The sequence below is a fragment of the Pseudomicrostroma glucosiphilum genome, assembly GCF_003144135.1.
Source record: "Pseudomicrostroma glucosiphilum strain MCA 4718 unplaced genomic scaffold BCV69scaffold_2, whole genome shotgun sequence".
NCBI lineage: Eukaryota > Fungi > Basidiomycota > Exobasidiomycetes > Microstromatales > Microstromataceae > Microstroma > Microstroma glucosiphilum.
The window spans coordinates 1,387,680-1,410,084 of record NW_020289914.1 but is presented as its reverse complement, the minus strand read 5'-3'; the positions used below and the strand labels follow the sequence as shown (position 1 = coordinate 1,410,084).

The window sequence follows — 22,405 nt, the reverse complement described above, 5'->3', positions numbered from 1 at the left end:
TCACCTCCAGTCTCCTTCCTCCCAGCCTTCTCCCTCGATTCTATCGAAGTCCTTCCAGCCTCGCTACACGAGATGCAGGTGAGTTCAGCTGAGCTGCAATCGGGTCTGCACATGCACCTGCCACAGACTACTGATCACTTCTTGCGCAATCTGCTTGCCCCGGCCCTCACTGTCGACAGCGAATCCGGCCACAGTCTCTTGCAGCCGTATCTGGCCAAGCACAAGCCGTGCAGAATACCCAGGTGAGCATGGAGAGAGAGCAAAGGGTACGAACTAGTGCTGGAGCTCAAATGTTGCTTGTTCCGTATATCCGCCTCGAGCATAGGCTTTTCTGACACAGCAGGAGAGCCTACAAACTGTCAAAGATCTCATCGAGATATCGATTGGATCCTTCACTTATCTACGGTGCGCTCTTTGACTGCAGAGGTAGAGCGCCGACGTCAGAGAAGACCGGCATGGCTTAAAGAAGAGCCATCACTTGGGCTCCTCCTCTCATCTGCAGAGACATCTTCCCAGAGGACTGCTACAAGAACCACATATGCAAATCCGCGAATCCAAAGTCCAACGTCACGGTAAGTCGCTACCAGAGAAGGTCCACTGCGCTTGGTTTCCAATGCGTCGCTATATGCGCCTCGTTCTGACGGCCGCCTCCGTCCTGACTCTTACCAGACCAAGAAGCTAGCCAGAGGCAGCTTTGCAGCCGTAGATAAGCTGCTCGACTACCTCGTGAGTATATGGGCTTGAGACGCCTCAGCCGGCTCCAGGCTGACCACCGTGCTCCTCACTGTACACCCTCAGGAGCTGGGCGTTTACGATGCGCTGGAGAAGCGCTACCTGTCGTCACTCATCCTGGCGATTCACTTGGACAAAGAGCAGCCTGGCAACGTGGTGGAGACCTACACCTTCAACTTCAGCTACACGAAGGATGACAAAGGCAACACTGTAATTATATTGCTCGGTCGCATCCATGTTGGCGTTTCTGTAACACTCTGACCTTCGCCTCCCTTTGCGCAGATACCGATCATGGACATCACCGGTGAGTAGAGAAGTGGACATGCCTTGTATACGCTCGGCCTCGCTGCAGATTGACTGATGCCGAAGATGGGGACCTGCTTAACCCTCCGCAGATGGACTCGACAGACTTGCTTTCTCCACCAACGAGCCCAAAGTGGCTGCACCCACAGTAGCTGAGATCCGAGTGCGAGTACAGAGCATCATCAGGTCTCTGATCTCTTACGTTGAGACATTTCAGCGTCTGCCTGACCAGAAGTTCCTCTATTTCAAAGTCCACTACAACAATGACTGTCCCCAAGAGTACGAGCCGCCTTACTTTGGACCTGCGCAAGAGCACCGCCTTCAGTTCTTTACGCGCAACCTGGCAGAAAGACCCGAAAAGGTTCGTGTCGATATACAGCTTATCACTCTTGCTCGTGCGATGGTATGATGACTCTGCTGCCTTTGTACCTTGTTCGATCAACAGATGCGCTTTGGAGAGCTTGAGACGGGTCATCACAAAGTCAGGGCTTCGATCGCCTCTGTGGCTGGGCTGTTGCCCGAGGTCGCCGAAGGTGATGACATCCACTCCCAGATCTCACTCCAGCTCAAGGACCAAGCTGAGCGATCGGTACTCTGGGATGCAGAGCAGCAAGCTGAGGATGGCTTCGAGACACACCCTGAATACGACGAATCGGCATTTGCTGTAGCTCACTCACTCTCGAAGGAAGAGCACGAAAAGGTCCAACTGCTCGGCATCAACAAGCGCTATGAGCCAGAGGCGCCTATCGGCTACAGGATGAGTGATGGTAGAATTGCTCCGATCCCACCAAGTGCTCTTGAAGAATTCCAGCTAGGGCAAGGTTCGAAGCGACAGGGTCATGAAGCCTCTAAAGAGGAAAATGCAGACGTGGAGATGTTCGTCGCCAAAGCCATAAAGCGTAGCTTCGAAGATCAGCCAGTTGCGACCGAGCTCGCTAATAGTATCATCTCGCCCTTCTATCAGGGCTCGATGGATGGCACTGCTTTGTTGGACGAGCCTACCCAGTTGACGCAAATGAGTCTACAGCTTCCTCCTTGCACCCAGAGAAGCTTTGCCCCCAACGCGGTCTCTTTGGACTTTGAACCAGGCCAGTCACAGTCTCTTTCTATCGTGGAGAGTGCGAATGAGTCAGAAAAGGCCATTGAGGGGTCAGACGACCAGATCATAATCGACACACAAGACTCTCGCGCTTCAAACGAGCACGCACTGGAGCACGACTCCATTCAGTCACTCGCCATGACCCCCAACATCGTTTCTCAGAGCTCAATTGCCGCTCAAACACCTGGACAGACTCCCTCTACTGCGAAAGAAGAAATGCTGTCACGAACCGACGCGAGTACCCTCGCTTCTATCGATCCAGCTGCTCAGAAGCAAGCTCGAAGTGGCCGAAAGCGAAGTGACAAGAGCGAAGAGACTTGCACATGTGGCTATCCGGTCTTGCACGCTGCACACGCCGGCAAGTGCTCTGTATGCGATAGACGCCTTCACCTTCCCTGCTATGGCCATCTCGCTTGGAAAGACGGCGGCAAGGTGCCACTCAGCTGCTGGGACCATGCACTGCCAAGCCACGCATCTGACCCAATTGAGCAAGACGTCATCAGAGGTGATACGTATCGCCAGCTTCAACACCTTGCCTTTGTACGACGAGCACTCTACGAGCTTCACCGCGCCGGCTCTTGGCCTGATGGAGGTCTCACTGCCTTCAGCAAGCTCACTGGCTTCACGACTGGTCTCTCCGGAGAGCTGTACAGTCAGCTGCTTAGTGAAGGATTCTTGACCAGCAGCGGCGCTGGATCAAAGAAGACTCGACGAGCTACTAAGCAGACCGTCCTCGACACGTCTTGGGCTACCAAGAGCAGGTTCAAAAACGAGTACTTTTCTCCCGGTGGAGGCAAAGAGAAGACCATCTTCACTGCATATCAGAAGCAGCTTGACGATATGATGGCGGCCTTTACTGCTAAGAATTCTGCGTCTAGAGCCGGCAGTCTCACTGATCAGCGCGATGCTACAGAGGTTCCTGCGGCTTCTCCAAAGCGACAGAAGAGCGTTCTTCAGCCTGCCATGCACAAGACCAACAGCAAGGCCATTGGCGGTGACGGCGAATGTACTCCTCGAGCTCACAGTCGCAATGATAGCGGCAACAGGAGTGGCGGCGCTGGCCTTGCTGGTCAGAAGCGGAACGAGCCTGACAGCGCCGAAAAGCAGGACGTGGGAGATGTTGTACTCAAGAAGGCGGCATGGGCCAGGGCTTCGCAGTGCGACCCCATCGAAGTCAGGTGGGACTTTGACGAGTGAAAAGATGCGTTCGTCAGCATGTAGTGTTTTGGCCGGCCGTAGGGCGTGAGTCGTGGGACAGAGACGATCGGCGGTACTTTGCGAGGGTAGACCGCACGCCCTAGAGGCAGCATGTGACAGTAGAGATCCGCTCGCCAGCGTCTTCCGGATAATCAAAGTACTTCTCCTCAGTAGCGTACCCCCTCGAACATGCTTCTCCCCGCCCTCACGCACGCACGAGCGAGCCAAAGAGAGTCAGACTATATATTTTGATTATCATTCGTACAGCTGCCGAACCCGAACCCAAGGTAAGTAGGTGGGTAGGTAGGTAAGCAGAGGCTATTACAAGAAAAGTACAGAGAACGAAGGATGCGACGCAACATGATGGGAACAAAGGGACCGATGTACATATGCGATGCGTACAAGGACGCGCGAGGAGAGGATGTTCGCATTAGAGCGTCTATATAAGAGGGGGATGACCAAGTTGATGGGTGCTGGAGACCTCCCCTCCTGGGTTCATAAGAGCGAGGGAGAGATCGAGAGATTGAGAGCGAGAGAGGGTGGTGAGACTAGAGCATCCTCCCCATCGCAATAGGTGTTGCTCCCGCGCCCGCTCCAACTCCAACTCCAACTCCACCTCCCATCCCACCTCCAACCCCAGCACCACCGCCAGCGGCAGCAGCGGCAGCAGCAGCACTCGCGCCTGCACTCCCCGAACCAGCGAGAAAGGTCGCGCAGATCTCTTCCCAAGTAGGCTGGAAGCTCATCTGATTGCTGGCGGCAAAGAGGGGCGAAAAGGCCGTGTCTGAGGGGAAGAGATTGAGTTGCATACCGTTAATGGCACTGAGAGGTGGTTGTTGTTGTTGTTGCTGTTGTTGATGGTCATTGGAAGAAAGGATGTGCGAGGTGCGCGGCTGCGCAGCTGTGTGCGACTGAGGATGGATGGGGCCTTGACTGGTGATGTTGTTGATGTTATTACTGGAGAAGTGCTGCTGCTGCTGTTGATGTTGCTGTTGTTGCTGGTCATAGTGATATGAAGAAGTAGGATACTGACGCGAGCGCATATGCACAGATTCATCGTTCATCGAGTGAACATTCATAGGATGCTGCTGGCGCGGTTGCGGAACCGATCCTTGAGCAAGGAGAGTATGCTGAGCCTTTCCATGACTTGACGGCTGGGCTAGACTGGAAGAGGAAAGCGAATTGCCAGAACTCGCTTCGTGCGTCGTGTAGCCTCCTGTACCGCCTTGACCGCGGCCGGGGTGTCCGAAGTGGGCGGGCGAGCGCTGAGAGACACCTTGATGTCCCGCTCTGCCCTTGTCTACCACCTCTTCGTTAGGAGTCATACTGCTCCTGCCAGTGCTATCGGCACCATAAGGATCGATGGAACCTGAAGGTGATCCACCACTGGTGCTGCTGGCCGGCACAGAATTCGAGTACATACTCGTACGACTCTCTTGATGGTAGAGTCGATTGTGCAGCTGCTGTGGCGAGCCATACTGCCCACCACCGTCATTGTTCCCGCCCGATCCGAAAGAGGGCGCTCCTCCCATTGCTGCACCCTTGTCCACACCACGCTGGATAGAGGAAGCGAAGGAGAGGGTGGGAGAGACGGTCATACCAGTTCCCAGATCATTGACAGAGGAAGGCGATAGCGAAGCTGTCGAAGCTCGATCCATCATGGCCGGAATGGGAGCAGTGAGGATGCTGCCAAGGCAGAAGGAGTTGGAGGGCATCGTGCTCTTCGTCTTGTCCCTCCATGCCATCTCTTCCCACTCCATCAGCTTCTTGACGAAATCCAAATCTCCCTCTGCCAGATTCGAAGTCTCTTCACACTTCCGAATGGCCTCGTGTATCTTGCCCAATGTCAATTGTCGCACTAGGGAGACCTTGGAATTCTTGTGTTTCTGGAGAAGGTCAATCGTCATCACGGTGATGGCTCTCATGACACCCGTGACATTGATCCTGAGTCCATCTACGATGGCGCACCTGTCTCGGACCTTGTCCTGCAAATGCAGAATATGAAGAGCCAATCCGACGACCTGATCGCAGACCTTGACATCGAGACGGATCTCATAGAGTTGCAGGTAAGCATGGAAGATTTGCTGGTGCAGTAGCCATCGCTCCGTTTCGAGTCGCTGTCTGACGTAGACACTCGTGTCGTCACCGGTCCTGGGAACATTGATCGCTGAGGCTCCCAGACTGAAGATGGCGGGAAGCTCTTCAGCGTATTGATCAAAGGCGTCCGCTACGAGATCAGAGTACTCCTGACCAACGATGTCGCCTTTTGATTTGATGTCTACCAGCCGCCGTACCACCCCTGCAAGGTTGATGAGTGGTAGGGAACTGGCGACTGTGCTGGATTCGGCTACAATTCTGTTTGACAATTTACCGTGGGCCAGATCATCATCCGAGATGAGCATAGGCACTCGAGTGGTAAATTGCGAGGGGTCAATGGCAAATGTGCCTGTGCTGAGACCTGCCAGGCCATCTCTGCAGACCAAAAACCACCTGAAGCAATACAGAATGGCAAAGAAAGATCAGTGGACACATCAAGACCCGAGCTTCCCAGCTTCCGTTGGTTCACTCACCAGACACGAGTTCCCATTTCATTCTCCACCGTTGGTACTCCATTCAAGGGCCGACCGATGTGATCGAGCCGCAGAGACTTGGCTACTTTGATGGACCAATTGAAGAGGTTCTCTTTGAAGTTGTCTTCGTCGAGGTCGTATAGCAATAGAAGCATTGCAGTCTGTACGCCTTCCAGTGTGCAGCTTGAGGGTTGTAGTCTGCTCTCAAAGATGGATCTTGCCATGTAGTGAAGCTTTCCCTGCCTCTCCTCAGGGGCGATGGCTGGTCCCATGCCCTCTACGAGCTTCCAGACGTGAGCATAAGGACCTTTGCGAGGCGCGAATTGGATACTGATAGCAATGGCCATCAGGAGCAGACAGAGCTGATCTTGCGTCACCTCTTGAGCCCACTCATCGTCGTAGATTTGTCGAATGATTCGCTTGAGCGTTGGCACATGGACTGCACTGTGTGATGTGCTCTGACATCTCCATGCGAAGATGTACTTCAAGATCCTGATAGCTGCAGGGATGGAGCCGAGTAGGTAACGAGCTTCGATGACCTGAGCAGATGTGAGTCTGAACGCGCCCATTGAAGACGGTGCTCTTGTGAATTGCTCTGCGGGTGACTTGATAGGCTTGGAGAGGCCACTGGGAGAGGAGGAAGCAACGTCATGCATCGTCCTGTCTTCGTACGAGGGCCCGCTTGTGAGCGTCCTGCGTACGGAAGACACTTTTGATCGAGCGTAGCTTGAGGCGGAGCCCGGCACAGGGGGAGAAGGATAGGACTGATGAGATCCGCTCGGCGACACGACACGTCCATCACGAGGATGGCCGAGCGATGTCGCGGCCACGCTGTGAACAATGGGTGCGATTTGACCGTCGCTGACATTTTCGCTGCTGCTCCTGGGGGAGCTCGTCTCTTCGTGGCCCACGCGTGAAGACAGGCCAATGTGCAGCTTTTGCCGGGGACCGTCCTTCCTCCTGGGCCTCTCCTTTCGAAGGGGTCTGGTGCAGGAGGAATCGAGACCTTTGACGGCGCAATTGGAGCATGGCTGCTCTCCATCGCATCTGAGCTTCTTGGACCGACAGCGTTGGCAGCTGTGGTTGAGCATTTTGGTGAAGGTGATGAGGGGTGTGCTCGATGGAGAAATCTTCCAGGGCGGTCTTAAGAGGGTGATGAATTCGGAAGAACGCCGAGACTGGACGGGCTGTCAGTCACTGTGATGTGCAGTCAGATGGTGTGTACTGATTCCTTTCCTCGGCTCGAACAAAGGGATCGGGTGAGGGAGGAGGAGGGGGGGAGATACGGGTGTTTGCGGTGGGATCCGGAAGATTGGATGCGTGAGAAAGCGGCAGAGAGGAGAGATCGGCTGTGCGGCCAAGAGCAAAGGCGCCAAGGCAACCGGCGGCGGAGATGGCGTCCCGGCATCTCCGAACCTTAATGCAGAGGTGCAGGTCACTCGCGCCCTCGCCTCAGCGCGCCTCACCGCGGGAGGGCCCAAGGCAGAGAGAGTAGCGCCTCGCCGCGCCCCCTCCAGCCCCCCTCTGCCCACCAATCTCCCCATCCCTTGCGTTTCCTCTGCAGGCGCAAGTGGGGGGATACTCCATCTCTCGATCGCTCTGCCAAGGGACCGGTGACTTGGGCTGGCAGATTCGCCTACACGCCAGAGATGGCCTCAAAATACAACCGAGGCACGACATGATCGGCACATCTGTCTACGCACGTAAGCACCACCTGGCGTGGCGTAGACACGTCGGAACGGAGATGCAGCAGAAGCCGTGGGACAGAATCGGGGCACCGAGGCGGCGGCTCATCCCGATTGCGAAATGGGGCACAGACAAATGCCATTATCAACAGCAGGACATCAGCCTAGGCTCCCCTTACCCCGCTGCACTCCCTCCGCTCGGCCACCCCCACTGCAGCTGAAAACCGGCTGGCTGTGCACCAGAAACGGCAGGCAATGCGATATTCCAGACCCTGAGAGGATGATCCGTAGCCATCTTGCTAGTGAGAAAGCTTAATTCCGACCAGTAGAATGTCGAGATCGACAGGCCAAAGAGTACCAGACAGCAGTAGACGCTGTGGGGGGAAGCGCCGGGTTCCACGGCACGACAAGGAATGATCAGTACAGGAATCGGCGACGATCCTTAGGCGAGGGAGAAAAGGGGGGGAGGGGGGGGGGGGGGGGTAAAACTTACCATGGTTTCGTCCGAAGCACGTAAGCGATCAGGAAGAGGACAAAGAGCTCTGGTGGACAGATAGGCAGCGGCAAGACCAAGATGGGGAGCCACCAGGACTAGGAATGTGGCGAGATGGGTGGCAAGAGGTCGTCAGCTCGTCTGGCTACTTAGACGGGAGAAGGAGGAGGAGGAGAGGGGGCCAAGCATCGTCTCCAGGCTGCCGCGCGCCAACTGTGTGACTCACCAGACAATTCATGGCGACCTTGTCCTCTTCTTCCTCTTTCTCAAATGTCGACTTGCTGGGAGGAAACTCCCCTGCTCCTGAGTGGCTACCGCAAGTGATACCAGTCCTTGGCGGTCGGAGGGCGAGTAATGGTTTGATGGTTGTGCCTCAGCTTCGAGGTGCCACTTCCGTCTGTGTTCATTTATCGTCGGAGAGTGAAATCGCGTCGATGTGCCTGAGTCCAAGGGCAACACCTGGCTCACCGCATTTTGATCTTGTGCCGCCACAGATCTGATAATCTGCTACTCTTTCCCCAGACATCCTCCAACCCTCCTGAATGCTCCGTCTTCCTCACAAGGTCTGCTAGGACGGTCACACAGTCAATCAGAGCCTCAAGAAGTGAACGCTTTGGGAGTCTGAAAGGACCTGGTGGCTGTCTTTGACGAGCTTCTGCTCGTTGTGGGCAAGCTTTGGCGTCAACATCCTCGACCTCCTTCGACTCCATCTGGCAACGGCATTGAGCGAGCAGCTCGACAATTATGGCGTCTATGAAGAGCCCCTCTAGCTCGGCTGTGGCCGAAAAGGACGATCAGAGAGATGCCGTACCCTCCGCCACAGCCACTATCCGGGTGGAAGGAATGACATGTGGAGCCTGCGTAGAGGTGAGTGGAATCCCATTGCGGGTTTCCCTGCAAGTTCCGTAAAGTTATGCTGACCTGCCGCCTCCGCTTCCCATGTCTAGTCCATTGAAAAGATGCTACGGACTCAACCCGGCATCATCAATGTCTCCGTCGCTCTTCTAGCAGAGAAGGCAGTCGTGGAGTACAGTCCAGCAGACTGGACTGCTGAGAAGGTTGGCGAAGCAATAGAGGACATCGGTTTCGATGCCTTCCTCGAGAGCGACGTCACAAAGAGTGCGCTCTCAGGGCCACGAGGCAGTGTAGGATTAGTACCTCCAGAGGTGGAAGATTGCGTGCTGAGCATCTACGGTATGACCTGCTCAGCCTGTGTTGCATCAATCGAGAATGGTCTTCGAGAGATGCCAGGAGTGATATCTTGCGAAGTCGCTCTCACTACGGAGCGAGCTCGCATCACATACGATGGCAATACAGTCGGCATTCGGTCTCTAGTCGAGAGGATAGAGGAAATGGGCTTCGACGCAGTCGTCTCAGACGAGCGGGATTCGACGCAATTACAGTCTCTGAGTCGGGTGAAAGAGATTGCGCAGTGGAGAAGGGCCTTTCTAGGCGCCCTCACATTCGGTATCCCGGTCTTCCTCATCTCCATGGTACTGCCGAAGGTGCAATTCTTCCGCAACATTCTCATGTGGCAGCCGATCTCCCGGATCTGGCTGACAGACCTCCTCTGCCTACTCTTGACCATCCCTGTCCAATTCGGCATCGGTCTTCGCTTCTACCGTACAGCGTGGAAGGCAGTCAAGCACGGTTCCTCAACGATGGACGTCCTTGTAGTTCTCGGAACTACTGCCTCCTTCACTTACTCAGTGATAGCCATGCTGAGCACATTCCTCTTCCCTTCCGAATCAAATCCTCCAAAAGCAACGACCTTCTTCGATACCTCTACCATGCTCATCACCTTTGTCAGCTTCGGCCGCTACCTTGAGAACACGGCAAAAGGAAAAACCTCAGAGGCTCTCAGTCGCCTCATTGGTCTCGCGCCATCTTCGGCAACGATCTATGCTGATGGAGAAAAATGCTCAGTTGAGAAGAAGATCGCTGGGGAGCTTGTACAACGGGGGGACTACGTCAAGGTTGTTCCAGGGGACCGGATACCTGCAGACGGCACGGTCATTCGTGGATCAAGCACCGTGGACGAGAGCGTTGTGACAGGAGAAGCCATGCCTGTCTCCAAGGTACAAGGCTCTAGGGTCATTGGAGGTACCGTCAACGGACTGGGCACCTTCGACTTTGTAGTCGACCGAGCCGGTAAAGACTCTTCTCTCGCGCAGATCATTCGACTCGTCTCGGACGCTCAGACGAGCAAGGCGCCCATTCAAGCTTTTGCAGATCGTATAGCGGGCATCTTTGTCCCGTGCGTCATCGCGCTGGGACTGCTCACTTTCTTCTGTTGGCTCATCATCGCCCACGTCTGCGACAGTGAGCGTTTACCGGATATCTTTGCTCATACCTCTTCCAAGTTCGCCACTTGTCTCAAGCTCTGCATTTCAGTCGTGGTCGTTGCCTGCCCCTGTGCGCTTGGCCTTGCAACTCCCACCGCCGTCATGGTAGGCACGGGTGTGGGAGCTCAGAATGGGATCCTGATCAAAGGAGGTGGACCGCTAGAGGCTAGCGTCAAGATCAAGAAGATCATCTTCGATAAGACCGGCACGCTCACAATGGGCAAGGTCGCGGTCACACACACGGAGTGGGTTGCACCCGGCCCTTCCTTGTCAAGTGAAAATGCTGAGTATGGCAACGAAGCGACTGCTGCGTCTGGCTTTCTGCGCTCGCAAGCTCTGCGACTCATAGGTACTCTGGAGAGTCGCAGCGAGCATCCTCTGGCGCACGCCATCGCCTGCCATGCTGCTCAGGTCCTCGGTGTGCCCCAAGAGGAGTTCCCTGAGCCGGGTCGAGCAGCCATGGAAGACTTTGAGAACATCGTTGGCAAAGGTGTCAGAGGGAGACTTCGCCTCGCTCTGCCGGATGGACGATGGAGTACTCATCAGATGGCTGTGGGCAACTGGAGTCTTGTCTTCAAAGAGGGCGCTGCTGTGCCTCCATCTCTCAGCGCCTTTGCTGCTGCTGAGGAGCGTCAAGCTCATACTCTAGTCTATGCAGCCATCGATGGGCAACCTGTCTGCGCCTTTTCCCTTTCAGATGAGGTGAGGCCTGAGGCTCGCGCAGCCATCGAAGCGCTCCACAGTATGGGCATCAGCACTGCATTGGCAACAGGAGACAGCCAAGTGACAGCCGAGGCAGTAGCCAGGCAGGTAGGCATCCCGATAGACTCGGTGTATGCAGCCATGTCGCCTCTAGCCAAGAGCGAGCTAGTGGCGCACCTCCAGTCCACCTCCACACGTGGGAAAGCAGCCGTAGCCTTTGTCGGTGACGGCATCAATGACGCTCCCGCCTTGGTCACCGCCGACGTGGGCATCGCGCTCAGCTGCGGCTCACAAATCGCACTCGAGTCTTCATCCATCGTCCTCGTGCGCAACACCCTTCTAGACGTACCCGTCTCACTACTCCTCGCACGTCGTATCTTCCTCCAGATCAGACTCAACTTTGCCTGGTCCACTGCATACAACCTTGTAGCTCTACCCATTGCAATGGGCTTGGGTCTGCCATGGGGTCTTTCCATGCATCCCATGATGGCAGGAGCGGCCATGGCTGCCAGTAGCGTGAGCGTTGTAGGCGGAAGTTTGACGTTGCGCTTCTGGAGGAGACCGAAGCATCTAAGGGGTCCGCAGGGAGATGATGGAGAAGGAGAAGCAGGAAAGGCAAAGCGCGAGCGGAGAAGTCTCTCCTTGGGCGATGAGCCACCCTCGGGAGGGGGAGGATGGAATACCGCTTCGCCCTTTTCTGCCACCACCTTGGTAAACGCAGACGGCCCGCCCTGGTGGCGCTCCATCTTCGATCGGGTCGCAGACTTACTGCCTAGCTCGGCAATGAGGAGGAGAGAGTCAGCAGGGTATACTGGCCTCCCCTCCAGGCCAGCAGACGAGTTTGAAATGGCCTAGATTACAATGGCGGGCTGGAAACATCAAGACAAAACGGAGAATGAGGGCGACGTGACAGTATTGTAGAGGATTTTGTTTGTAGACAGCCCCAGTAGAGTTACCTTAGTCAAGTTTCGTCCGCTCACGATTCAATTGAATGCATTGCATTCACGTGAACACCAGTCCAACGTGCAACTTTTGTGTCTCGACGATGACCTGTTCAAAAGAAGAAAAAAGAGGGGAGGGCGGTACTCTTAAGTCAATTCCATCGCTGTGCTCTCTTCCTCCTCGTATCATCACTCATGGCCCTTACACTGACCTTATTCTCGCTCCCCTCTCCGCATCTGATCAGCACCACGTCCCCATGGGCTACCATACAGCTGAAGAGCAACTGAAAGGTTCGACGATTCCTACCACTTGCACCGGCGCTGGCACTGGCGAGCGGGTCCCTCCGGGTGGTAGAAATGAGCATAGCGGCTGGCGAGCCGAGGTGCAGGTAGGCGATCTGTCTGTTACCGGTGCCGGGCTCTTCTCCACCCGCATTGGGAGGGGGTGCAACGAGAGTGAGAAGTTCAAGCTTGTCTTTTACGTCTGCTACTGTGGCGGTCAGGGTGGAGAAGGGCATGAGAGGTGAGGCTCCTTCTAGTCCTGTGACTGCCCTCCCGGTGCCATCGCCTTTGCTGTCGCCATCGTCGCGCAACTCGATGTTCATCCGCGAGAGCAAGGACTCCACCTCATCGACTGCGTCCAGGAGAGTATCTGCAGCTGTCGAGTGTTCCTGGACATTCAAGATTGGTGATGGCAGAAAGGGGACATGGTGCGAGGTCGAATGGGCTGTGAGAAAAAAGGTGGTGGAGAAGTAGTGCGAAAGACGACCATTGGGGCCGAGGATGCGCTCGTAGGGCATGTCCGGGTCCAGCAGCCTCTGTAATAGCTTGTCACACGTTCGTCTCCAGTCGCCACAAGAGAGGAAGTGATGCAGCTTCACATCCGATGTACTTCCGTTGGCAGCGCGTTGTTCCACAGCCTCACCCGTACTTGCGTTCCTCAAAGACATCCCTGCCGACAGCGACCTTACGGCTGGCAGGTTGTAGTCTACCACCTTGATCCCGTCATCCCAGACCTTAATATCCGTCCGCGAGATAGGGGGAATGCACAACACCCTGCCATTGTCCATTCTGGGCCCCTCGGTCAAGATTGGCATTTTGCCCCAGTCCACGTCAATATCAGATGAGAGGGCCCTTGCTGCTACGGAAAGGCCACAATGCGAGCAGGTCCAGCCTCGCCAGTGCTGCCGAAGCACGGTAGCATGACAAGACGAACAGATCAGTGCAGAGAGGAGCCCGCTTGGTTTGTGAGGGGAGGGCTGATGGGTGGTTGGCGGGGCCTTGCGTGAAAGCTTCCAACCTCGCGAGTCTGGAGAGACGGGAAGCCACCACCACGGCTCCTTCTCTAGTGAAGTATCCGTTCTTAGATAGAAGCGGATCGTCGGCTGGGGACGAACCAGCATTTCGAGATCCACGATCGTGGTCCAGCCGACACCGACTGCTTCTACACAATCTGGCACTTTGCACGGGAGGAGACGTAGAGCTCCACAAGACTCGCCGATGCAAGCCAGGGCTGCGTCTGCTGCGCCTGAGCATTGGCACTTGCCAGCGAGGTAGAGGTAGACGGGCGTCTCGAGTCTGTATGCCTCCAAGAGGCCCTCGGTGGACGCATCGCGGGCTTCCTTCGCGATCGTTGTGGCAGGGGAAGCTTGTGCTTCACCATCAGATTGAACGGGCACAGCTACCGCCTTTGTTGGTACCTGATGGCCGCCCATAGCATCTGCGTATCCTGTTTGCTTGTCGCTAGACTCTGTGGGCACAGTTCCAGAGCTTCTGGGGGCGGATTCTTGAGGAATCGAGTCAATTGTAGACATTGCTTTGGCCTTGGGGTCGGGTTGAGGCTCGGGCTGAGGCGTCGATGGAGACATTACTACGTCTTGCTGCATCTGCTGATAAGCCCAGCCTCTAGCCATACGCCTCTCCATAAACGAGCGACGAGGGGGTGGTGCCATAATCGGTTCTTCGCTACCAAGAGACTGTCCACTTCGGTCAGCGGCCGACAGACTGCCATTGCTGGCCGCTTTGTTCTGCTGCTTGCTTTCGATCGGTGAGCGCTTCTTTGACATCGGCACGACCACGTCAAAGTAAGCTGCCCCTTGTCTATCGAGCCGCTGATTCTGCACAGCTGCCGAGTCTGCAAAGAGAACTGCTCTAGCGATCCTACCTCGACTGAGCTTGACGCCCACTCTGCCCTTCTTGGTGTCTGTATCCGGACATAGCTCGTCTGCTGTCCTCAGGTCTTGAAGCGAAGTGGACCAGACCGAAGGTTTGCCTTGGGCCCTCTGACGGTAGTCAAGATCAGGCTCGACTGAGTCTATAGCGAGATCCTTGCCATCTTTCATCTCAGTATCTCGAGCAGCTTTCTCCGCCTTGATGATGGCAATTTTCTCTAGCAGTCCAGGCTTGGGCTTCGGAGGTCCTTTTCGGAGTATCTCCTGGTACTGAGCCGCTCCTGCCCGGAATCTAGCGTCTCTTTCAGCTTTCGCAGCCTTGACGAGATATTTCTTGGCTGCAGCTTCGGCAGCATCTCCCTTGTCGTCTGATGGTATGACAGCATTCTGGACAGACCCGGGCTCTTCTTTGCCATAGGACTTCGCTTCTTGCTTGTTGAGCTTGGACGGTTCTGAGGGCGCTAGAAGCTGTTCGATGGAGAGGTCCTGCGTCGTCCTTTTGACCTGTTGAATTTCTATTGTCGCTGGAATTTTGGACGAAAAAGCGATTGGCTGCTCACTGCGACTGTTATCAACACCATTGCTTGACCCAACACCGAGCTGGTGGAGGTAATTGTCGCTCTGTGAGGAGAGTAGCGCTGCCTGTAGCTGCCGACTGAATGACCGCGAGGAGCCTCGCTCCTTCATGCCGGCAGTATCACAGCAGCCGAGCTGAAGCTGGATACTGCGATGTCATGGAACACTAGCAGACCTGTACCCTGTCGTCCGGACGGAGGAGTTCGGGGAGTAGTGAAGCCAATGCCAACGTCGAATGAGAAGAAGCGCAGCCGGGGTCTTTGCCAAAAATCGCGCTGGGGCCTCCTGCTTTTCACGACCAGTGCACCCCCTCTCCTTCCGCTCCTTCTCACCATTGGACCAGCACAACAGAGCTGATGCCCTTGACCAGATCCTTGCACAGCATACCAAGACACATCAAGACAGCGACTACGAAGCTACATAGACCACAAAGCATCACATTGCTCCACGCTTGCAGCATGTCTTCCTCCACTTCCATCCCTCGGGATCTCCCCTCCCTCATCGCAAAGCAATATGACTCGGCCCTGTCCAGCGGCTCTGCCTTCTTCTACCCATCAGATGTGCACAGCATCAAAGATCAAGAGGGAGAAGACGGACCATCGATGCAATGGACTGTGAGACGGTGTGAGGCACTGAGGGAGAAGGCAAAGGAAAAGAAGAGGAAGGAAGAGGCCAAGAGTGGAAGAGATGAGCCGGCTACTCAGAAGGGAGGGCAGAACCCTTCAGACGTGTTCGCTCCGCCGTATGATAAAGATTGTGAGTGGCTCTCAATGGGTATGAGCGGGTAGAAGGACGTCTGACTGACCTCCGAAGACCGCCTCCGTCCTCTTCAGTACTCATTGCCGAACTGGGCGACCATACACTGCTGCTCAACAAGTTCGCATTGATACCGCACCACTTTCTCCTAGTGACACGAGGTATGTCTGCATTGTCAAGCTACATATCGTTGCCATGATCTGGCTCCCTGACTCCATGACCGCACTACTTCCGCACCCTAGACTTTCAACCACAGACCATGCCTCCCTCTCCGGATACTCTCCGTCTTGCCTTTGAGATCCTCTCTTCTGTGTCCCGGTCATTGTCTACCGAGATCCTCTGCTTCTACAATTGCGGGCCAGTTTCAGGTGCTTCACAAGCACATTGCCATCTGCAATTCGTCAATCTCGAGTCGGGAGGCGGTGTACTCGTGGAACAGCTACTAGGTCGTATTCAGAAGGATGGCAAGGAGATGGGTGAGTAGCAGTCACAGGGGCAAGTAGAGCTGCACAGATTTATCTTCAAGGCCCACTGACGTCCATGACCTGTTCTTGTGCTGGTCTCAGAGACTGTACATGCACTTCCCCTGCCATACCAGCACTTCGTGCACCTCCTACCACCCGGCCTCTCATCGCGTTCAGCCGATGATATCACTTCGTGCCTTAGCGACGCTTTGATGAAGCTGCTAGATGCCATGTTCAGCGCTCAAGCAGCTGCCATTAGCCACGACGATGGAGCTTCGGCCCAGCCTGCCCCTGCACGGCGTGGAGCAAGGAGCTGGAACCTCCTCTTGACTGGGAAGGCAATGCACCTGATCCCTCGAGACAAGGAGGACTTTCCGCTGGGTGAGGAGGGACCTCAGAATGAAGAGGTCGGGCATTTGAGCCTCAACGCTCTGTGTTTCGCTGGTCACCTGGTGAGTATGGACAGCCTGGGCGTATATCAGTGAACATCAGAATGCTGACATTCCATCGGTCCTCCCTCGACTCCGCTAGGTGACCAAATCGAATGAAGAGGTGGAGCGCATCAAATCGCACCCTGGAGGTGTCCGTAATATCCTGAGCCAAGTGGGACGACGGCCAGTGTCTGACTTTACCGTAGCGACGCCCAACAGTGATGCTCGAGAAGGATGAAGGGTGGAGGATGGGCGGAGCGGCGGCCTCGGCACATGTTTCCAGGCGGCACGGAACGCGGAGAGCCGAGTGTGTCAGGTCGGACTGGCACTTGCACTCGGCCCCTCCACGCTCGGCCCGGCTTGGCAGGAGATTTGGGACTGAGCGAGCACAAATGCAATGCAATCTACACTTGCCCTCACCTTCCTGTCTTGATCACCTCTGACCTTTACACTGCGGATCATCCCACGGCGGACACTGTTCTCTTTCTCGAATCGTCGTAGTCGTCGTCGCCGCACAAGTCTAGCAGAGTATTGGCCCCAGCTGCTGCTGCTCAAACGCCCCGCCTCGCCTCTCGCGTTGCCCGAAAGCTCGAGTGAGCTCCGCGCCTGTCCTTCCCCGCACTCATCCAGGCGACACGTTCTTGGTCCTCCCTGGCAGGAATCCCGCGTACATCGATCTTCTCGCATTCGCAGCATCACACAAACCCATAGCTGTCGTCGCACAGGAAGGTCATGTCGTCGCAGTCTTCAGCGCCAAAGCCATCGCACCCTTCTGGCGCTCAGCCTTCCAAGAGGTCCGTCTCCTTCAGGTCTTCCCCCTCAGCAGCTACCATTACGGAATTCTCCGCAGACCAATCTCCCAACGGTAATTCCTCTCCCTTTCCCTCTCCAAGCGAAACCTCCCTCACCTCCTCACCTCTCAGTCGAATGTCCTCCAGCGGTCTCAAACCAGCTCTAAAGCCCTCATCGAGGAAACTTCCCCCGCCTGAGCAGTACCAGCATTCCGACCCACTGCTCAGGAGACTTCGATTGGTAGACGATAAAGGGAAACCAATTGATTTGCGGAAACACTTTAGAGATTGTAAAGTAGTGGCACTCTACTTTAGTAGTCAGTGGGCTGGAGCGCCGTTGAAGGAGTACCAGAAGGTGAGTGAGGAGGATGAGACACTCGAGGTGGTGGTGCAATGGAAATTTGGTGCTGATGATCGTGCTGTGCGATCCTGCCCGCTCGTAGACTGTGGCCGACTTTCAGCGTCAGTATCCCCATGATTTCAAGGTGGTGTATATCAGCGTCGATGTGGATGAGGAGTGGTACAAGGAGGGCGTGAGAGGACAGGTAAGTAGATCTGCGATGATAAGGGATGTGCTGCAGGGACGATGGCAATTTCTCACGCTACTATGGCTTTGTTGCAACTTACAGCCCTGGGTCTCTATGGCGTGGAACGATGGCTCCTCTCCCGCTTCTGAGACGAGCAGTACAGGTGTGACTGGAGGTTTCGGCGCGAACACGACATCACCTCCCAGTGGAAGCTCTGGTCAGGGCGACAAGATCGACGCAAACGACGTGCTAGCCGATTCTCCAAAGCTTCACAACGAGGAAGATTTCCTCCTCGCAGGAGAGACGGACATTGATGCCTCTCTGTCGCTGACGGACGATGGAATGTCTTACCTCAGACCGTACTCTCGAGTGCACCTGGCGGCCAAGCTGGACATCTTGGCTGCGCCCACATTAGCCATCTATCATGTCCCGTCCAGGAAGCTGATTGAGAGGAACGTGAGGATCAGAAGAATGCAGGAGAACGAGAGACAGGAGACTTGGGATCGATGGCAGAGGGGAGAAGGAGCTGGAGGCATTGGGTTCATCGGTGAGTGGTGCCCTCCCAAGGTGATCTGTCGTGGCCTGCAGCAATTTCTGACCCTCCTTGAGATTCTCCTCCGGACCGTCCCTGCAACAGATGCCGTCTATGCAAACAGGACGATGCTGATCGTTTCGGCATTCTCTCTGCTCTATTACATCTTTGTCAAGATCGGAGGAGAGGAATACAATGTGAGTGCGCGCATGACCCGTATCGTACAATGAAGTGACCGCTGCGTGTGCTGATAACGGTGGGCCACTGCTCCTCCCTCTCTATTTTGATTTCAGATCCTGCGCAAGGTGATGATGGGGGAGCCCTTGTTCGGCCCGGCTAAGCCAGAGCTGTAATGGAGTGGGAATTGAGCAGAGAGATAGACTTTGTAATCGTGACCAATGCAAGAATGTTCGCCGTGGTCATCTATCATCCTAATTCGCTTCAGTGCAGCCCATTGTAGAGCTCGAGTGTGAGCGCCTGCTGTACTCCTCCCCTTCCTACGTGGAAGGCGTGGCTGGAGGAACCTTCGAGTGCCAAGTTGTCCCCGCTCCGCTCGCATGGGCCGCCCCCCGCTTGACGTATGCCTGCCTGCACTCAGCCTCTCCCGCGCAATGGCCACTCAGCCACACTCGGCCACCTTCTACGGACACTCAAGACTTCCACTCCACCCAACCAACCACCTACCACCCATCGATCCATACCTGTCCTCACTTGACCCACCCACGCCATGTCTGTCGATACTCGTACCCAGCTGGCGCAGGCCATCGTTGCCTGGCTCAAGGACCCTGCCTCTTCCAGCGCTCTCCCCTCGTCCTCATCGGATAAGCAGGCCCAATTGACATCGGCAGCTAACGCCATTAGCAGTGCTTTCAATCTGGACCAACAACCGGCTCCTCCAAGTGCGGGATTACAGACAATCTATGATGTGTTCCTCAAGACTCAGCAGAAGATGGGAGCAGCAGGAGCTGCTGCTGCTCCCCCAGCTGCATCCTCTTCGTCATCGGGATCGGGATCGACAGACGCTGTTCCCTCTTCTTCCAGCGCTACAGCTCCAGCTGCTCCTTCTCCTGAGGATCTCTCCGCCGCCGATGCTCACAAGACTGCCGGCAACAAGAGCATGTCAGCCAAGGACTACGGTTCAGCCATTTCCTCCTACAGCAAGGCGATTGATCTTCACTCTTCCCCAATCTACTACTCTAATCGCGCTGCTGCTTATTCGCAAGTAGGACAGCATGAAAAAGCTGTAGAGGACGCGAGGGAGGCGGCTCGTATCGATCCCAAGTTTGGAAAAGCATACAGTCGACTGGGACACGCATTATTCTCTAGTGGAAAGTACGAAGAGGCGGTGGAGGCGTATCAGCAGGGATTGTTGGTGGACCCGGAGAACAAGCTGATGCAGACTGGATTGGAGACGGCCAAGGCACAGGCGGCCAAGACTGGAGGCGGGCACAGCTCGCGGGGAGCTAGTGCTACGGGATCTGAAGCGGTTAGCAGAGATGCTGGCGCTGGCGCTGGTGCAGGTGCAGGTGCTGGAGGTTTCCCTGGTATGGGTGGTGGAATGCCTGACCTTGGATCGCTGCTTGTGAGTACAGAGGCACAGCGGGATAGACGTCTGACTTCAGAGAGCCATGACACTGACCGATCACATCCTCAACGACCTTGTCTTCGCTCCATCTCTTTGCTTTCGCTCAGAACAACCCAATGATGCAACAAATGGCCCAAAACATGATGGCCAACGGGGGCATGGAGCAGCTCCTCAACAACCCCATGTTGCGGGGAATGGCAGATCGGATGGGTCAAGGAGGTGGGATGCCCGATATGAGCCAGATTCAACAGATGATGAGAGATCCACAGATGATGGCCATGGCGAGGCAATTTATGGGAGGAGCAGGTGGAGCAGGTGGGGCCGGCGGAGCTGGACAGGGAGGTCAGGGTGGACAGGGAGGGAACTCGCGACCGGGAGATGATATGTTTGGATAGATTGAACGGCCGGTCGGTCGGTCAGTCAGTCAGTCAGTCAGTCGGTCAGCTAGCTAGATAGCTGCTCATTGGCGGACTGGCTTTTTGGGTCGCTCGAAGCGACATCACGACGTAGGATAATTGATTATACATTGTTACATTGCTTCACACGATCCAGACGTTCCGAAGACAGAGCAACGAAGAAGAAGAAAAGAGGCCTAACTAAAGGTCGAACCACGTGATCTTACCGCATCGTACGCACAGACACGATTAGTCTGGGATATCATCCACGCTGGATACAGTCACCTCGTGGGTATTGTTGAGTTTTCTCCTAAAAGCGCTCGACGCCTTATAGACTCCTTTTCGGACACGGTTGATGGACCCCAATGGCTTATGAACCACAAGTCCATGCCAAGGGTCTACTCGAATTTCATTTTCCCAAAAGGCCACTCTTCTAAAACTAAAAGCGTCCTGTGGTGGAATTCTCACTTTGGCTACGGTAATATAAGGATACTTGTCCTGTGGCCAATCGATTCGAGCATCTTCAATCAAGTCTCCTTTTCCATTCGAGTCAAAGAATTCTCGTTCGAGTAGTTGGACTTGGAAGTCATAGAGGGCTTCATGATGGGCGTAAAAATCGGTAGTGTAACTCTTGTAAGCATGCGGTCCATCAGCAGCAGTCAATTCCTTGTCCTTGTCCTGAACTTGGGCCATGGGACATTTAGCTCCTCCAACCTCTGTAGCTGGAATAAGGGCAAATTTAGCTATATAGTCTCCATAGCGAAAGGCAGATTGGGAGTACTGTCTCTGTGAAAAGAGGGGAATAGTGGGAATTCTGTTTCGCGCATCTTGAGATTCATAGTCGTCTCGCTTTTTCAATGCTGCGTCCAGATCTGCAGGACAACCACCATGCTGTAGACGTAGACCGATGATATCCCTACAAGTGCGAGCATTTGCCAACTCGAGAGTAGGGGCAGAGTTGAATTCAAAGTCTTGCGTCTTGGGATCTTTACCATCCTGACGCAACTTGGGTCCTTCAACGTTGAAGATTTTGATTCCCAAACCACGAGGTTGACGAACTCGATCATCAATAAGCGCAGTCGTCTCCGTCGAGTGGCGCAGTCCAATTGGGTATTTCCCAGGGCGGGAAAAGAATCCTTGGGCGAGCTGGGGAGGCAAGTCTGCCAAGACTTCCATTTCACCCTTGACGATAGCGTGCGTCTTGACATGGGTACCACTAAAGGCATGACGATGCTCCTCCCAGTGGGCAGATTGGGCAGTGTTGATCTGACGACTGATCTCGTTGATCAACTCGTCTTCCTCCTTGCCCGCACCGTACTCTACATCGGACTCGTCCCAGCGGACGTATTTTTCTGCAGTCATGATGTCGATGTGGCAATGGAAGCTAGTAGGAGCTGTAGAGGGATTTCGACTCGAGCGAATGTGCAGTGGGATAGCTGGAAAGCCTTCGAGAAATCAAAAGAGAGGAAACAGTTCAAGGTAGTGGGCCTACTAGCTACCCTGCCCCCTTTATCAATCCTCTCTCCCTCCCTCCTTGATTGAGCTCCACCAATCCCTGTCGGTCTTCTGACGTGTGCGCCATGGCCATGCCGACCAGAGGCGAAGTCCCCTGCCGGCATTTGGTCCTTCTTGGGTCTTTTGGCAACAATTCTCTCCATCCGTGCACGCACGCACGCCGTGTGGAGTAAGCGAGTCGAGGGCGTGCGCAAGGGGAAAGTGAAGGCAGGCCAGCCAGGGCAATCTTGCCTGCCCCACCCCCGCCCTCGCAATCTGCCCCTTTGCATGTCCGCTGAGAGCTCAGCACCGCTGGGATTTCAAAGCAGACACACACACACTCACTCACGAGGACATGGTTCGTGCATTTGTGGGTAGAGTCGCCTTGCAGGTTGTGAGGGAGTCTTTTCGCGAGGCGAGGCGAGGCGAAGCAGGCGAGCGGCAAGGAGAAAGGAGGAGCCAGATGGACCAGAACCAGAACCAGAACCAGACCACGGGACCAACCCTTTGCCTGTAGTAACCCCGCATTGCTCAGGTGACCCCTACTGTCCCACCCTCGGGCAATTTTTACCCCGCCTTACCCCGCAAAGGGCTGGGCTGGGCTGGGCAAAAGAGC

The 22,405-nt window shown here is 55.2% G+C and overlaps 9 protein-coding genes across 9 annotated transcripts; 5 read left to right on the top strand and 4 right to left on the bottom strand.

Moving 5' to 3' along the window:
- Positions 1-72: 72 nt before the first annotated feature.
- On the top strand, positions 73-3,331 carry BCV69DRAFT_297142 (hypothetical protein; the record flags this gene model as incomplete). Its single annotated transcript, XM_025494087.1, has 9 exons — positions 73-78; positions 180-242; positions 326-405; positions 503-572; positions 670-726; positions 799-942; positions 1,015-1,036; positions 1,128-1,396; positions 1,481-3,331. The coding sequence occupies 9 exons, from the start codon at positions 73-75 to the stop codon at positions 3,329-3,331; spliced, it is 2,562 nt and encodes an 853-aa protein (XP_025350354.1).
- Positions 3,332-4,475: 1,144 nt separating this feature from the next.
- Positions 4,476-7,245, bottom strand: BCV69DRAFT_111764 (hypothetical protein). Its single transcript, XM_025489091.1, has 3 exons — positions 5,902-7,245; positions 5,172-5,821; positions 4,476-5,085 (listed from the first exon to the last, which is right to left on the bottom strand). The coding sequence occupies exons 1-3, from the start codon at positions 6,990-6,992 to the stop codon at positions 4,943-4,945; spliced, it is 1,884 nt and encodes a 627-aa protein (XP_025350353.1). The 5' UTR covers positions 6,993-7,245; the 3' UTR covers positions 4,476-4,942.
- A 192-nt stretch (positions 7,246-7,437) lies between these two features.
- On the bottom strand, positions 7,438-8,444 carry BCV69DRAFT_310668 (hypothetical protein). Its single transcript, XM_025494809.1, has 3 exons — positions 8,306-8,444; positions 8,080-8,177; positions 7,438-7,960 (listed from the first exon to the last, which is right to left on the bottom strand). The coding sequence occupies exons 1-3, from the start codon at positions 8,315-8,317 to the stop codon at positions 7,762-7,764; spliced, it is 309 nt and encodes a 102-aa protein (XP_025350352.1). The 5' UTR covers positions 8,318-8,444; the 3' UTR covers positions 7,438-7,761.
- A 388-nt stretch (positions 8,445-8,832) lies between these two features.
- BCV69DRAFT_305784 (heavy metal translocatin) lies at positions 8,833-11,981 on the top strand (the record flags this gene model as incomplete). Its single annotated transcript, XM_025494675.1, has 2 exons — positions 8,833-8,946; positions 9,027-11,981. The coding sequence occupies 2 exons, from the start codon at positions 8,833-8,835 to the stop codon at positions 11,979-11,981; spliced, it is 3,069 nt and encodes a 1,022-aa protein (XP_025350351.1).
- A 119-nt stretch (positions 11,982-12,100) lies between these two features.
- BCV69DRAFT_111654 (hypothetical protein) lies at positions 12,101-15,039 on the bottom strand. The gene has a single exon (XM_025489089.1). The coding sequence runs from the start codon at positions 14,923-14,925 to the stop codon at positions 12,220-12,222; it is 2,706 nt and encodes a 901-aa protein (XP_025350350.1). The 5' UTR covers positions 14,926-15,039; the 3' UTR covers positions 12,101-12,219.
- A 233-nt stretch (positions 15,040-15,272) lies between these two features.
- Positions 15,273-16,703, top strand: BCV69DRAFT_297137 (hypothetical protein; the record flags this gene model as incomplete). The annotated part of the gene is made up of 5 exons (XM_025494086.1): positions 15,273-15,570; positions 15,648-15,731; positions 15,813-16,046; positions 16,137-16,486; positions 16,566-16,703. 5 exons carry the CDS (start codon positions 15,273-15,275, stop codon positions 16,701-16,703), a joined length of 1,104 nt encoding a protein of 367 aa, XP_025350349.1.
- A 1,063-nt stretch (positions 16,704-17,766) lies between these two features.
- BCV69DRAFT_280798 (hypothetical protein) lies at positions 17,767-18,690 on the top strand. Its single transcript, XM_025491737.1, has one exon. It carries the CDS (start codon positions 17,898-17,900, stop codon positions 18,543-18,545), a length of 648 nt encoding a protein of 215 aa, XP_025350348.1. The 5' UTR covers positions 17,767-17,897; the 3' UTR covers positions 18,546-18,690.
- Positions 18,691-19,331: 641 nt separating this feature from the next.
- Positions 19,332-20,420, top strand: BCV69DRAFT_111462 (hypothetical protein). Its single transcript, XM_025489087.1, has 3 exons — positions 19,332-19,336; positions 19,557-19,897; positions 20,008-20,420. The coding sequence occupies exons 2-3, from the start codon at positions 19,709-19,711 to the stop codon at positions 20,293-20,295; spliced, it is 477 nt and encodes a 158-aa protein (XP_025350347.1). The 5' UTR covers positions 19,332-19,336; positions 19,557-19,708; the 3' UTR covers positions 20,296-20,420.
- BCV69DRAFT_111385 (heme-dependent catalase) lies at positions 20,283-22,383 on the bottom strand. Its single transcript, XM_025489086.1, has 2 exons — positions 22,139-22,383; positions 20,283-21,740 (listed from the first exon to the last, which is right to left on the bottom strand). The coding sequence occupies exons 1-2, from the start codon at positions 22,155-22,157 to the stop codon at positions 20,545-20,547; spliced, it is 1,215 nt and encodes a 404-aa protein (XP_025350346.1). The 5' UTR covers positions 22,158-22,383; the 3' UTR covers positions 20,283-20,544.
- Positions 22,384-22,405: the final 22 nt, after the last annotated feature.

What these genes read in the sequence shown, in the direction of transcription:
- BCV69DRAFT_310668 (XM_025494809.1), bottom strand. An exon ending in GTGCTTCGGACGAAACCATG is followed by an intron (nt 7,961 to 8,079) that starts GTAAGTTTTACC and finishes TTCCCCCCACAG; the next exon opens with CGTCTACTGCTGTCTGGTAC.
- BCV69DRAFT_111764 (XM_025489091.1), bottom strand. Translation starts at nt 6,992, where the DNA reads ATGCTCAACCACAGCTGCCAACGCTGTCGGTCCAAGAAGCTCAGATGC. An exon ending in GAAATGGGAACTCGTGTCTG is followed by an intron (nt 5,822 to 5,901) that starts GTGAGTGAACCA and finishes GTATTGCTTCAG; the next exon opens with GTGGTTTTTGGTCTGCAGAG. An exon ending in AGTGCGACAATTGACATTGG is followed by an intron (nt 5,086 to 5,171) that starts GCAAGATACACG and finishes AAGCTGATGGAG; the next exon opens with TGGGAAGAGATGGCATGGAG.
- BCV69DRAFT_111654 (XM_025489089.1), bottom strand. Translation starts at nt 14,925, where the DNA reads ATGAAGGAGCGAGGCTCCTCGCGGTCATTCAGTCGGCAGCTACAGGCA.
- BCV69DRAFT_280798 (XM_025491737.1), top strand. Translation starts at nt 17,898, where the DNA reads ATGGCGTGGAACGATGGCTCCTCTCCCGCTTCTGAGACGAGCAGTACA.
- BCV69DRAFT_111462 (XM_025489087.1), top strand. Translation starts at nt 19,709, where the DNA reads ATGCAGACTGGATTGGAGACGGCCAAGGCACAGGCGGCCAAGACTGGA. An exon ending in CTGACCTTGGATCGCTGCTT is followed by an intron (nt 19,898 to 20,007) that starts GTGAGTACAGAG and finishes GCTTTCGCTCAG; the next exon opens with AACAACCCAATGATGCAACA.